This window comes from Spodoptera frugiperda, chromosome 11 (genome assembly GCF_023101765.2).
Source record: "Spodoptera frugiperda isolate SF20-4 chromosome 11, AGI-APGP_CSIRO_Sfru_2.0, whole genome shotgun sequence".
In the NCBI taxonomy this organism is placed as follows: domain Eukaryota; kingdom Metazoa; phylum Arthropoda; class Insecta; order Lepidoptera; family Noctuidae; genus Spodoptera; species Spodoptera frugiperda.
In genome coordinates, this window is record NC_064222.1 from 5,483,823 (window position 1) to 5,498,701 (window position 14,879).

The 14,879-nt window shown below is 35.1% G+C and overlaps 2 protein-coding genes across 2 annotated transcripts; both read left to right on the top strand.

The window, feature by feature from the left end:
* Nucleotides 1–4,336: 4,336 nt before the first annotated feature.
* Nucleotides 4,337–5,326, top strand: LOC126911241 (uncharacterized). The gene has a single exon (XM_050697112.1). It carries the CDS (start codon nucleotides 4,337–4,339, stop codon nucleotides 5,324–5,326), a length of 990 nt encoding a protein of 329 aa, XP_050553069.1.
* A 47-nt stretch (nucleotides 5,327–5,373) lies between these two features.
* LOC118274738 (uncharacterized) lies at nucleotides 5,374–11,621 on the top strand. Its single transcript, XM_050696690.1, has one exon. The coding sequence runs from the start codon at nucleotides 5,374–5,376 to the stop codon at nucleotides 5,905–5,907; it is 534 nt and encodes a 177-aa protein (XP_050552647.1). The 3' UTR covers nucleotides 5,908–11,621.
* Nucleotides 11,622–14,879: the final 3,258 nt, after the last annotated feature.

Below are 14,879 nucleotides of genomic sequence, written 5' to 3' on the forward strand. Positions count from 1 at the left end.
ACACATAAACAAAAACACAATGTTGTTATTGATAGAATTGAGTTTCTTATGCACATATCGTAGTTGGTAAGATAATTAAATTCATATAACAAAAATTATGGGAATTTAATTAATAAGACAATCATAAAACAAACAAGGGGCAACCTATTAGTTCTATTTGTGTTTTTGTATGTCTGTTATTTTTTTAGTCTTCTACTAAGTAACTACTTACGTCTCCTTTTGGCAATTGCGTCCAATTGACCTGGATTGATAGAGATCACGGTTCATATAATTTTTTTGGTAGTTTCACTAATGAATAATGTCAATTGTATAAAGTTGCATTGTTGAATAAAAAAATGTACCTAAAATAATGGGAAAATAAAGAATGCGTATTGAGTACCCTGCAAGTTAAATATACTTAGTCTCCATTCTATCTAAAAATCTCATTGTTACGATAATTATTAATGTGGTTAAAAATTCTGTATTATATAAACATAAACCTCAAGAACCTCAACAAGCCTATAAGTGGTCACTGCTAACCAAAGCCTCTTCTTACATGGAGAAGGTTTAAGCATTAATCACCACGCTTGCTCAATGCAGGTTGGCGATTTCATACTTATAACTAGAAATTATATACCCAGGTTTCTTCACTTTGTTTTCCTTCACCGTTTGTCAGTGGTGTCTAAATAATCTCAGAAATACTATAACACAGGAAAAGTTACATTGGTACTTGCCGTTGGTAGGTTTTAAATACGCATCCTAATGCATGAGGAGTGGTGGTTTAAGACGCCTGTCTTAAACCTCCGGGCCACAAGAAGCCGACGTTCACGGTCACATAAAAAAAAACCTTCTACTAAAATTGGCGCCCAATAATAGAGATGGCTCAATCAGCTTCCCAATTTATCTCCCGATTCAACTCTAACGACCTTGAACAAAGCAATATAGATCAGCATCAGTATAAAAGTAATCAATAAATAGATATGAACAACTTCCCGATTGATTTCAACTCCAAAATCTTCGGCCTTGAACGTCAATAAATAAAAATATCTCAATATAATATGGAAAGGTCAAGCTTCTGCGTCTGGTCAAGATATGTATTACGATTTAAAAACATTTGCTGGCGATAGTAAACAAGAGCTTTTTATATACAGCGTGTAAATACCCATACACATCAAGAAGCACTGAAGAATACAGGTTGAATAGAATCTCTACACAAAGTTTCAGCTTAAAATACGTTTAAAAAAATTGGTACCAAATACTTGGTGTCGCATGGTTCTTGATTTTAAATCATCATACAAACGTGTCACAACACTACAGGGGTCACTCGCTAATTACGAAACATTTCTTCTGTAAATCTGATCGCCTAGTATTCGCATAAAAAATAAAATAAAAAATATTGGAAAAATGCATAACTTCGTTCCATAAAAACATGAGTTTAAAAAGTCCTTCCCGTATCATTTGTTATGTTATCTAGAAACCGTGCACTTGATATGTATACTCCCTTTTTGTTACACCATGTGTATGCCAAACTGCGTAGTAATGATTCATGATGGGAAACTGTGTTTTCAACATTCCTAGTATGTTTTATTTGGTTCCCGAGTTGTGTATGTACGATTTAAACTGCGTACGACATCGTGTTTTGGTTTCGTAGATCTAGTAAATATGCGTCGTAGATAAATGACGGTATTAGAAGAAATCAAGTGAATATTCGATTGTAAATATGCTTCGTAAATAAATGATGGTTTTAGAAGAAATCAAGTGAATATTCGATTGGCAATTAACTACTTAGTAGCGCCTAATTGTAATTAGAAGAAAGTTAAGTGGACAAAGGAAATGAAATTGAATTATTTTTGACTCCATATTTGATTAATTTTCGAGAGAGTGAGCATGGCTTCAAAACTGATCACCCACTGAGGAAGGAGCATTGGAGCATTCTCTTAACAAATATGTTCTGATTGCAATTCTAAAGCATCTATCAAACAATGGGGATTATAACAAACGTCCTTTTTAATAAAGAAACTTTTGTTCAACCGTGGTTATATACTGGCTAATCAGCATCATCAGCCTATAAGGGCCACTGCTAACGAAAAACCTCTTCAGCCTCGCACGGAGAAAGTTTGAACATTAATCACCACGCTTGCTCAAAGCGGGTTTGCGATTTCAAACACTTATAATCAGAAATTATAAGCCCAGGTTTCCTCAAAATCTTTTCCTTCACCGTTAGTCAGTGGTGTCTAAATAATAATAAACACATAATGGTGATGATATAAGCCTATATTTATGTAGATTCTAAACTTGATTTCCAAATCAATGAACTTTCGATTGATCTTGTGGATATAAACTATAAAACAATTTTCAATTAAGTAGGTATATCAGTAAAATACCATCGAATTAGTCTACCAGAAACCAGGGCAGATTCTTAGTACTCTATCATGAATACCGTTTACTATAATGGTCTTATTCACCCTTCCACATCGATAGTATAACCAGCAGTCTGTATCGTGTCTAAGCACCATTATTTACAACAAATAAATAGCAATAAGCAAAGTGTCGACAAGTCATTACAAGGGAGCCGAACACTACACGCCTTTTTGTAAAAAGAAAAGTGAAATATTCATTGTTAGTGTTGAGGTATTGAGATTTTTGAGTGGAAATTGAGTTGGGGTGAGAAGAAATGTATTGATTTGTGCTTGTTTCCTATGACTTACTTTTAAACCGTCTATGAGTGGACACTGTTAACCAAAGGCCTCTTCTGGTACGGATAAGTTTTGGGCATTAACCACCACGCTTGCTCAATGCGTGTTGGCGATTTCAATCTCATATTTAGAAATTATAAGCCCAGGTTTCCTCACGATGTTTTCGTTCAACGTTTGTCAGTGGTGTCTAAATAACCTTAGAAAGTACATATAAATCTGAAAAAGTCACATTGGTACTTGCCGTTGGTAGGTTTCGAACGCGCCCTTGTACATGAGTAGCGGACGTCTTAAACCTCCGGGCCACCACGACATTATAATTAGAATGAATTAATAAGCATTGATTGGATGGTTTGGTTCCTGATTATTAATCATCATCAAAGACAGCCCTTGAGAGCCCACTGCGACATTACAAACATCCTCTATCAAAAGGCAGTTTTACTTTTAATCATTATATTTCTGAGTGTCACCATAATCAAGCTTCAATACTTAGCAACACGGAAGAAACCATAGAAATGTACTTATCACTTACAAAGTATGAGTGGGCGATTAACATTCTGTCCATCTAGTACCACTGGCACCGAAGGTACTTAAATGAAACAAAAATGGCGGCCCTTAAGTTGTTTGATATAGGCGTGGGTGTTAGGTGTTCTTAATGACGGGTCACGATGGTTTCAAGGGTGTTTACAGCCCTAAAGAAATATAAAGACGTATGAGATATATATAATGGTAGGTCATTCAGTGTTTGTTCTTATAAAATTGTATGGTTGAAATGTATGCAGTGACCTTCTATACTATCTATAAAATTAACCATTAACCTACATTCAACAATCAAGAAAGTAACAAGTTTTCATTCAAAACAATGTTTACTAATATAATGCGCCTACTTTAAATTCAATTCAACAGTTAAATCGCATTCGTTCAATGATTTGTATCGACATTTCTCTATGCATAAATTCTGCATACATGCACGCATTCTGCACGCGATCTACAAAGTAGTACGCGTGCAAATACGTGATCACGCAAAGCTACCAGTCGGATTCGCAATCGGAAAGTCACGTCAACTCGCTCAGGACATGAACAGTCGTAATAAATACAAATCACGTAAGCCTGTTCCAAAAAGAATCACGAAAGTATTATAAAAACGTCGTTCAGAGGTAATCGTGCATCGTACATTCACCAAATTTTATGCGCATCTTTATTTAAACGATGATTCGGAACAATTGGATCGATTGGTCGGGCACGCCACCGCGATAAATTACTTTTTGCTCGAGTTTTCGAAGAAAGCGGTGCATGGTTTGCAAGCAGTCACTCGTGTGAGCACGCGGCCGCCGCTCGTCTCGCTCCCCCACTAATACGTACTCAATCGAATCACGAACGACATCGCGCTCGTAAAACTGGCAGGTGTCCCTAAGGAGGCTCGCGATATTCCCTTGCGGGCCAAAAGTGTCTGCCTAGCAGAGAGACCGCGATCCAAATATGCTCGCAACGTTCGTAGCGCCGATCATAATCGGTCACAATTTACCAATAGACAGTTTTTCCCCCGACCAGCGTCCACAACCGATACCAAACGTAGACAAAATAATGTTGTTGTCAAACAACAAAATCGAAAAATAGTTGAGAAAGTTCCCTTTGCAGTCTCCGTTCAAACGTTATCGATACCTATGAAGTACGCGGACGACCCTAAACCCAGGCATTCAATCTCCAAACCTCCTCAGAACGTATACAATCGACGGATCGATGTTAACAAGACTAAGCATTGTAATCCTCCTAAACAGGTCGGCGACAACAAGAGGCTGTGTGACACTGCGGGCTGCGGGAAAGGGACAGAGAACAAATTGTTATTGCAGATCAGCGAAGCCGAACAAGTGACAGACTTTGAAAGGATTCTTAATTCTAATGCAATACTGTGCCAGCGAGTGCGCAGCCACGTGTGGCATGGATGTGCCGCTCCGCAGAAGCGCTCAGCGTCTGTGTTGCCGAGGCCAAAGTCAGCCTACTCTCTCTACACCGTAAGTCAGGCCTACCACTACTTGTTTCGTCAACACGAAGAATCCTTAGAACCGCTCATTGAACAATACCGTCAGTCGGTCGCTGAGGAAAAGAAACCCCCAACCAGTATATTAGAAAAGAACTGGTTCGAAAACCTCCAGGATTTGTCAGAATATTACGAGGACGACGAAGAATTACAAGAAGAAGTAGAAACTATCACAGACCGTATAGTTGCAGAAGAAGTTAAATCTGTAGAGGAACATTACCAAGCAGGCAAAAGGAACAAGAATTTCAACGTTAATTTGGCCGACTTGATTAGCTTGAATATAAACGGGGAACGTTTGTCTCCGGGTCGAGAGGAGCACGGCCCATCACCCGACATAGAAAAGACAGACGCGGAAAACGAAGAGGAATGGCTCGCACCGAGTATGAGCGCAAACTCCGATGACCGCGATACTCAGCACGACAACAACGTGGACTGCTTGGCACAAAACTTAGATTCTGTGAAAATAGACAGTGATGCTAAAGTACCGACGATAACATTCAGCAATTGTTGCGACGGTTACGCTAGGAGCGACCTTCCGAACAATAAAGACGTTGACATTCATTTAGCCGTGCCTGCTATTGACAGCATTGATGAGGCTCGCCCTCCGATGATGTGATTAGCTTTTGTACTTTCAACAACCACACAAAAAAGTAATCAACCGAAATGATTGCTTTAGAAACTGAACAATCCATCCCAAGTGAAGAGCGGATGCCTAAACCGGAACCTACTTCATCCCATCCACAAAGAACGTTAACACGGTCGAGTGCCGTTAGTCAGAAATCCGTCGAAATAATGGTTCACCCGGAAGGCTCGAACAATCCACTGCACAGGTCCAAATTAGCTCCAACTAGGTCTTCCTCTGAGACGCAATCTTCTGGTAAGAAGATGCTGAATTTGAGAAAAACTAAAAACTCATCAATAGAATCGACAATGAGTCTGCCGAACCAGAAGTCTTTGGAGAAGAAGCACGGTGGCCTGAGACATCAGAAGGCGGTCGTGGTGCAGGCTCATTCCGACATAACTTTAAGCACTCAGCCCTCTATGTCGGACGACAGGAAGGCGCTGAGGGAAGCATTGTACCAGGGTATCTTTCACAGGCACAGGAGGACGATCTTCGCGGTAGGCTCGTTCCTCAGGATGCTGAGGAGCAAAACGTCCAACTATGATTCTATAAGGTCGGACTCCGATGAGATATAGCACCCGTAGATCGTCTAAGTGTATTTTTAGTAAAAAAAATGGTGCCACAGACTGATTGTGCTTTGTAAGGAGAGATAATATGTTATTAGTTTTTAAGAGAAGTTTGTTTGTATTAAAATGTTCCTAATTAGTTGTGACTGAGTTTTCGTTGACCCCGCTTGGAGGAGCAGTATACGTATAATGGTTGTTATTGCGTGTTGGAGCGCTGTTGGCCGGCGGACCGACATTGGTTTCATGATGTAATACATTTGTACTGGATTTTATTACATTCTCGTTACTGTAGACGCGGACTCATATTGATTTTGAATATCGGTAAACATTTCAACGTCTCATATTAACGAACCTCGTTCATTCATTATGTTGTCAATTTAAATTGTCACATTAATTTACCCTAATCAAATGAATTGGACGTTAAATACTTTGCTGAAATTACGCCTAAACTTTGTGTGTAAAGGTTTTATTAAGAACGCAATCACCAATAAAATAGGTCTCGATATGAAATCATATTTTTATTACAAAAGTTATCTAATAAAAAGTATACCTATCAACTTGAATACAGATAGCCGAAATAAAATCAAAATAAAAGAGAGTATATGGTAACGAATAGTTGACAAGGTATAACATCGCGTGTCGGTCTGATCAAGGGCGCTCACCGTCGATCACCTTGACTTTTTTTCAGACGCATAAATTATATGAAAATGATTTTTTTCGTACACAATACGCCCGTGAAAGCTCCCTTCGATAGCTAACAATGGATTTTATGGCACTACAAACTCCACGAGCGACAAAATTAATGGCTTAATGCGATAAAAATAACGGGCTTTGTGACATCAGAGTTGTTAATTTATGAATGTTAAACTGTGAACTTTTTAACAACAACTTCAGGAAGTTTTATATGAGAAAGAAAACTAAAGGAAGATATTTATAAAATCAATGACTTGTGTTACTAAAATAAGGAGTATAGAATGCACAAAAACAATGCGTAGGTGACGAAAAATTTATCTGATGAAAATATAATGGATGATTCATTTTACTTATATATAAGAGTAAATGCAAAGCTATTCACCTTGTTATGTCTACAGGCGTCTTATTGATATCTAAAATCGAACATTGCCATGATACGACGATCAAAAACACATTAATTTTACGATACAGAATCGATATAATAAAAGTATTCAAGATTTATTCGAATCTTTTTATTGCTGCTAACATGAATTACATTTGTGGAAACCAATGTTGTCTCACGGTCAAAATGTTATAAAATAAGTAATGTGTACCAATTTTAAAGAAATATTTCATTGATGTTTTTATATCGTTGTTCTTTCATTCTAATGTTATAAAGATACTGAGTGTTACTGAGGTATGCAGTATCACTTATCACGATGCATTATGGCAGTAATTTTTCCTGTACTGGAGAGAATCATAACTCTACCATGTTGTTGTGTCTACATATCTAGATATGTGGTTATTCGAGAAAAAAATCGAAGCAGTTCTTTCATTTTTCTCAAAAAACATTTATATGATACATATGATTACAGTATGATCACCACAAGATCTTCGTTAAAATATCCACCAAATATCGTGATAAGTGATATTCTACACTTATATAACTTTTTTTGAGTAACCCACTAGGCAGTCCGCAGCTCCGGACATTTTTATAACTTAGGTTATCCTTTTTCTTACATATTTTTGTTATTTACCACTGGATCAATAGAAAGAACGATGTAAAATGAGTTAAACGATCCGCTAATGGAAGTTTAATTGTTCGAGGTCTATTTGATTGTCAGACGTCACTGCGTGACATGGTCTGAACACCACTTTGCTCCGATGTAGTTGATAAGCCAAGTGTTAATTGGTCCAACCCATTACCGACTAGGAAACACATTTATTGTACCAATTTTTATTATTCACATAATTATATTTTATTACATTTATTTTATTCAAGTTCGAATATTTATTTCACAATTTGAATAAACATTTTTTTATTAATGTTTCATTTAAAATATTTCTTTAAAATAAAGTAATGCTTCAATCGAATAGAGAGCTTAGTAGATGAAAAATTCCATACATAAAAATATTATTTAGAATTGTATGTTTGTTTTGCAATGGTTGTTAGTGATATTATAATATTATATTATGTAGAGAATTAGTGGCGAAACAATGGATTGTTGAGACACATTTTTGGAACATTTTATGCACTTTTTTATATATTTGTACATCCGAAATTTTGTACAACGTGTTGTTGTGAAGTAGGAGATTTATTAAATATATAAGTTTATCGATGGCCTTAGGTTTCTTATATTTAATTCAAAGATTTTTTTTATATCGTCACGTTTTATCCTCGAAGGGGTAGGCACAGGTGCACATGACGGCACGTAATGCCAACAATATACACCCACTTTTCACAATTTGTGTTGTAAGTCCCATGTAATAAGTGGTGAGCCTATTGCCATATACCGGGCACATTTCCAGACTCCGTGCTACTACTGAGAAATTTTCGGAAAACTGAAAAAAACCCAGCAATACTTCGCCCGACCCGGGAATCGAACCCGAGACCCCTTGCCCAGCAGTCGCACTTGCAACCACTCAGCCAACGAGGCAGTCAATGCATTTATATGATTTATAAATCACTTCTCGAAATAAAAGCAGGTGCAGATGTATTTATTTATAGAAATAAACTCATTTATACTTATTTATAGCCAATCACCTTCAAAGATGAATGTTGTTTTTGTCAAAACCGTTTAGGATATTTTTGGATGCCATTTGCAGACTTTGTAAATAAATACACAAATATAAACTTCCTTTAACAATTAAAATTCATCAAATATTCATATTTGTAATAATCATTTAAAATATTAATACCTAGATCAATTGTGTTATTCAATTACATATTTTCTTTGAATAAATTATTCATTCCTTTTCAAGCAATATGTAGGTATCAATAGACGAGTCCCTTAACTTATTTATCCCAAAGTAATTGTGTATGTATTGTAACTTGAACGGCAAGAAACTCCACTTTTGCTGAAGTTAGTAACTTATATCAAGATCCTAACTTAAGAACAAGTTTCGTGAAATAACTGCTTCCAAACTTTAGTTATTTTGATTCCAATATTTGTTGATACAAATCTGGTTCTTACCTGATTGTGGAATTTTATGTAAGTGGTATTTTATTACAAGGAATGTTGATAGGTTTTTGAGTTAAAATTATTGAACTAGCTTTCAGAAAGTGCACATTTTCGTGTATAAAAATGTTTATACAACGCTTGTAGGCGTAATTTTCCAAATATTATTTTTAAACACTTTTAGTTTTATTATGCGTAAAGAATTTTGCGTAAAATAAACTCAAAGGCAATACCTACAAAATTTTATAACAAATCAAACAGCAGTGTTTCTTTAACAAGACGATATGTGGTATCAAAGGGAAGTTTCACATACAATTTTTTTAAGTGTGGTAGAGCCATGCTTCGGCACCAATGGGCCGGCTCGACCGGAGTGATACCACGGCCTCACAGAAAACCGACGTGAAACAACGCTTGCGTTGTGTTTCGTTGTGTGAGTGAGGTTACCGGAGGCCCAATTCCCCCCTTCCCAATCTTCCCCATCCCCGATTCCCGAACAACAACCCTTAAATTCCTAACTCCCAAAAAGCCGGCAACGCACTTGTAACGCCTCTGGTGTTTCAAGTGTCCATGGGCGGCGGCGATTGCTTACCATCAGGTAATACGTCTGCTCGATTGCCGGCTTGTTCCATAAAAAAAAAAAAAATATACAAAATATTAAAAAATGTATGTAATGTTACCTACACGAAGATTGCGGTATTTTATAAGTAGCTTAAAGCCTCAAGAGAATGCTTACACTTGCTTCATTCTAAGGGGACTTGCCTTACACAACCCCTTTTTTGTATCCCTCCCATTGTGCGCCATTTTATCCGATATTTACCGGTAAAAACCGGTATTGTTGGGAACGATAGATCCGGATTTGACTCAAGGCTTTTCCAAAGGAGGGTATTATGTAAAATTCTTCAATATTGTACGAGGTATTTGTTAAAGCTTATTGAGATATAACGTTGTGTTTGTATTTTTGAGTTAGTGGTGTGTTTATTTTTTCGGCTAATTCGTGCTACCTTAAATATTTTTTCTCACCTTTTAAACCTTTCCTGAACTTTTCCAAACAAATTAAGGCCAAGATTTTCCAAATTGGTCCTACCGATTTCGAATTTTAGCGAGACTAACGAACAGCAATTGATTTTTATATGTAGTGATTAATTCTGTAACAATTTGAATAAAAGTTATTTATGTTATGAGTCTTACCAGACTCGTTAAAATACCTTAGTTATTTATTATTTTATAAAACAATATTAGATTTCATACACTGTATTTTATGTTTCATAACAAACCTAGCCATCGATAAACATATATATAATAAAAACCATGAAAAAATGAGCTTTGTATTAAATAAATAGCTTTTTATACTAGACCGATAGTTTACTTTTAATATTGTATCATTTTAAGATTATGTTTGCGCTGTTGTAAATATGCAGTATACATACCTTATATATCCGACTGTGATAGGAGAAGAACGCTATAATATATAATTGTTATATTATTAGTTATATACATAAGTATATACAACATGTTAACAAACAGAAGACGTTCCTGTTAACCCGCAATAGTATAGCATCCATACACGCTAAAAAAAATATTACCATTCAAAAATAAAACAGTTTTATTTTTTTAAATAATATTAAAATATTCACCAAAAATTTTAAATCGATACTTAATAGAAACACTCTGTGCACGCGTAGTTGAAGGAAGGCAACGTTGCAATTTATTGCTTATTTATCTATGCTGATATTTTAATTTTAATCTATTAATGATATAGATTAACGAGTTTAAAGGAACGCCCTCTGTTAGTTAACATATTGTATACAATTATATATTACTAATAATAAAATAATGAATAATAAGTGTGAATAGTAGAAACTGTTATTTTGTAGACCTGTATGTAATACCTTTCATGATTTAGTTATTCATTTTATGTTTATATATTATATTCCTTCGATGTCTATGTTATATAATTATTAAATGTCTGTCCTAGTTTAAATGTTAACGTCACATAATTATGAATGTAATGTTAAATAATTATAATTTGCAATATCAATGTTGTTAACAATAGTTGTTAAAAATAATTATATAATTTAATATTTAAGTTTTGCATGCACGTGCTTTGTCAAATCGGATTAATTATTTGACACGTGTTTTAGTGAATTTCTTCAAAGAAATGTGTACATATAAGCCATGTGCTTAAGTTACACTTATACATATATTAATTAGAAATTATATATAATTTCAACATTTATATATTATACGTTAATTTGTTATAACTAGATAAGTTAGGTAGGATAACTAATAATGTTATGAAAACGGTTTTAGTTTGTAAATTGAAATAGAAATATAATTTTTAAATGTAAATGAATGATTTCGATATTATTATTATTAGTTTTATATATTAAATATTGTAGTAGAACATTCCGTGACGCAAGTTTTTTGTGGGAGAGAAAATTAAAAACGTAAATTATTCTGTCCGATAATGGTAAACAGTGATAAAAGACTGCGTTAAAATTATTGAAAAAAAAAGAAGAATCGTTAGCGAATAAACGTATTCCGTTGTGTTCTGTAACATTTTTCATTATGTAATTACATACTGGTACTATAGTTATTGTTCTTTTAATCTACCCCTAGAATTGGATAAGGTGAGATGACTGTTACCTACATAAGGTAAGATTAAAGGTAAGCGTCCACAGGCCCGCATCGTACGCATCGCATGTAGGCATTGCTGATGATGCGGTCCGTACGATGCGGATCAGCGGGACATATAGCTTTTTTAAACATGTTAATTTGGTGAGTACTTACAGTGTACGTTCAGCACTCATATGTAATATGTATACATATAAGGCATTTCCTATCGGACTACTCTGAGAAGAAATGCCGAAACAAACTCAAAGGTCATAGTCTCTTTTAAAGTCCAGATAAAATCAAATAAAGATGTCGGGGAACCGTGCAAGTTGGTTCTGTAGTGATCTTTTGAGGAAAGAACCACAGCAGTTTGAGTGGACCCGTTTAGATGTAACCTGTTCAGTGATTTAAGTAAAGCGATGTAAAAGTGCTGATATGAATGAACCCGTGTCCTGTATCACAGAATAATAAGTCCTGTATGAAACATAATTCGTACATCTATTCGACACCAGCAATTTATACTACGCTAACTCAAAAAGCGTACTTTACAGTAGAGGCGTTTAAAGGGAAAAACGTGATAACTTTTACATTAATTAAGATACTTTTTTGAAATTTGGTATGCTTAATATTTAATTTATTCATTGTAATGTCTCATATTTATATTTCCTTAATTATTTCTATTTTTTGATTTAGCGCAAGTTAGCCGTATATAAACGTAATTCATCAAAAAAATGTTACATCTTATACACGTCTAACTTATGTTAGCGTAGTGTAGTACGGGAGGTCGTAGTGCATGATCAATCATCTGATGCATATTTCAATATTTTTATAAAGAAATGTACTTACTTACAAAAAGAATAGTCAACATACCATTAATAAACTAATTAATACGTTAACACATAAGTATTTACTACGTAAAAGTCGCTAAGTCGTTCATTTTACAAACGAACACGATACACACGAACGCACTAAACTACGCTAACTATGAGTTAGTGCAGTGTTGCACGAACTTTGACCAAAGTGATCCGCGCGCATACTCCGCTAATAATAGTTGGCGTAATATAAATCGAGTGATTTCAAAAATAACCTTTACTTAGCGTTTTATAAGATTTGTAACTTTCTTATTTTTGCATATTTCTTCTCAATTTTTTTATGACGTATGTAAACACACATTTTAAGCAACTTGGCATAAAAAAAGTTTTTTCCAAATTTCGAGTTAGCGTAGTATAAATTGCTGGTGTCGTATTGTGATTGAGAATTTTTCTGAAAATCGAAAATTTTGTACGTATCCGCCAGTCTCTTACACTAAACTAACTTACTAAAAGATATTAGAGTGCAGAGCTACATATCTGCAAATATATAATGTACTACAACACATACTATGTTTTTTATATTAACTATAATGAGACATACTAAATTAACTAAAAAATCATTAAATCTCAGTAGACTGCGCGACGTTCGACTCATGATGATAAGTTTCTCTGTGACTCGAAACTAGTAGAGCTTTTCTCTATTAATATACGTGAGTTCCCTCTCTCTAATGATTTGATAAAGAATTAGACTGGAGAGAGGTCAGGCTTGATAACCTTGCAACTAATGAGTATACCACCCACCTATGTGACTATGTAACTATGTACATGACTTCCTTTCCAAAAATACCTTGTTTTTTGTTTACCTAACGACTACTTAATGATTTGTTTACATTTCATATGAAAATTGCTGTAATTCAGAAAAGCTTTCTGACATCAAAATTGTTTGATTAATGTGAAACAATTTTTCTGAATCAAAATTCGTTATAATTTCGTGAGGAAATTGAAAATTGCTTGGTTACATCAATTGTAAATCACGTGAACATTACGTTAATCATACTCGTTTTAACGTAAAGTAAATGTAAACTTAAGTAGATACAGTTAGAATCAAGGTTAAGTTTTTTTTATGATATAAGCCGGTGAACGAGCAGATGGATCACTTGATGGTAAGCAATCGCCGCTGCCCATGGACACCCGAAACACCAGAAGCGTTGCTGGTCTTTTGGGGGGCTAGGAATTTAAGGGTTGTTGGGAAATCGGTTGGGAAAATGGGGCTCCAGTCACTCACACAACGCAAGCGTTTTTGCGCCAGAAGGAGGGTTATGTTTTTCGAGGTAATGTATGTATGTATGTATGTATGTATGTATGATGAATGTATGTTGTATAATTGTTTGGACGCTCTGCAGAACGGCTTGATGGATTTTGACTTGAGAGGTGTCGTTAGATTCGATTTGAGAGTCACTGGATTATCAAAATAAAAAAAAATACTGGTAGATTTTTGCGCAAATTATATTTCTCACTCTCTAGCCACGGCTGACGAATTTTGCTGAGAGGTGTCGTTTTCGTATTTACTGTGAGAGTGACACTGGATATATAAAAATTAAAAAAAACAAAATGGCGGATTTGTTCGACAAATTCGAATATTGCTCACTCTCTGCCTGAACGACTCGATGGAGCTTTATAGGGGTCGTTTATTCGTATTTAGTCAAAGTGACACTAGATATTTGAAAAAATTAAAACTAAAAACAGGTCATGCTTGATAACGACTGCGTTTCTTTATAATATTAAAATGAAAAAAACCTAAAACAAGAAAGTAATCGTAAAATTTAAGCAGTCGGGACCCATTCTAGAAAGTTCTCACAAAGTCTTTATATTTAGACTGGGTCCCGACTGCTTAAATTTTACGATTACTTTCTTGTTTTAGGGTTTTTTCATTTTAATATTATAAAGAAACGCAGTCGGGTTTTTTAGTTTTTTAAATTACTTTTTTTATTTCAGATCGGTTTTCTGTGAGGCCATAGTATCATGGTCGAGTCGGTCGAAGCACGGTTCTTCCACTCTTAAACAACAGTAGAGAAAATTAATAATCTTCGTAATACATTATATTGTTGAAGGGATGGATGGATAGATAGGGATTCATCAAAATCATTCAGCCACAGGACGTCCATTACAGAACATGGGCCTGCAATGCCTTACAGATTGGCAGTTGGGAGTGACCTAAATGGAACCTGCGACTTTTGATGGATTTTTTCCATAACACAGGTTTGTTACAATGACGAGATTACCTATTGGCATATTGGCGATTGGTTGAGTATATAAAACTAAGAGGTAAGAAAACACTTTTATATTTTTATAATACTACTAGTTGGCGACTGGACTTCTCCCAGTTACATGCAGTTTCTTTTTGGCTTAAGCCATTATGTCTCCT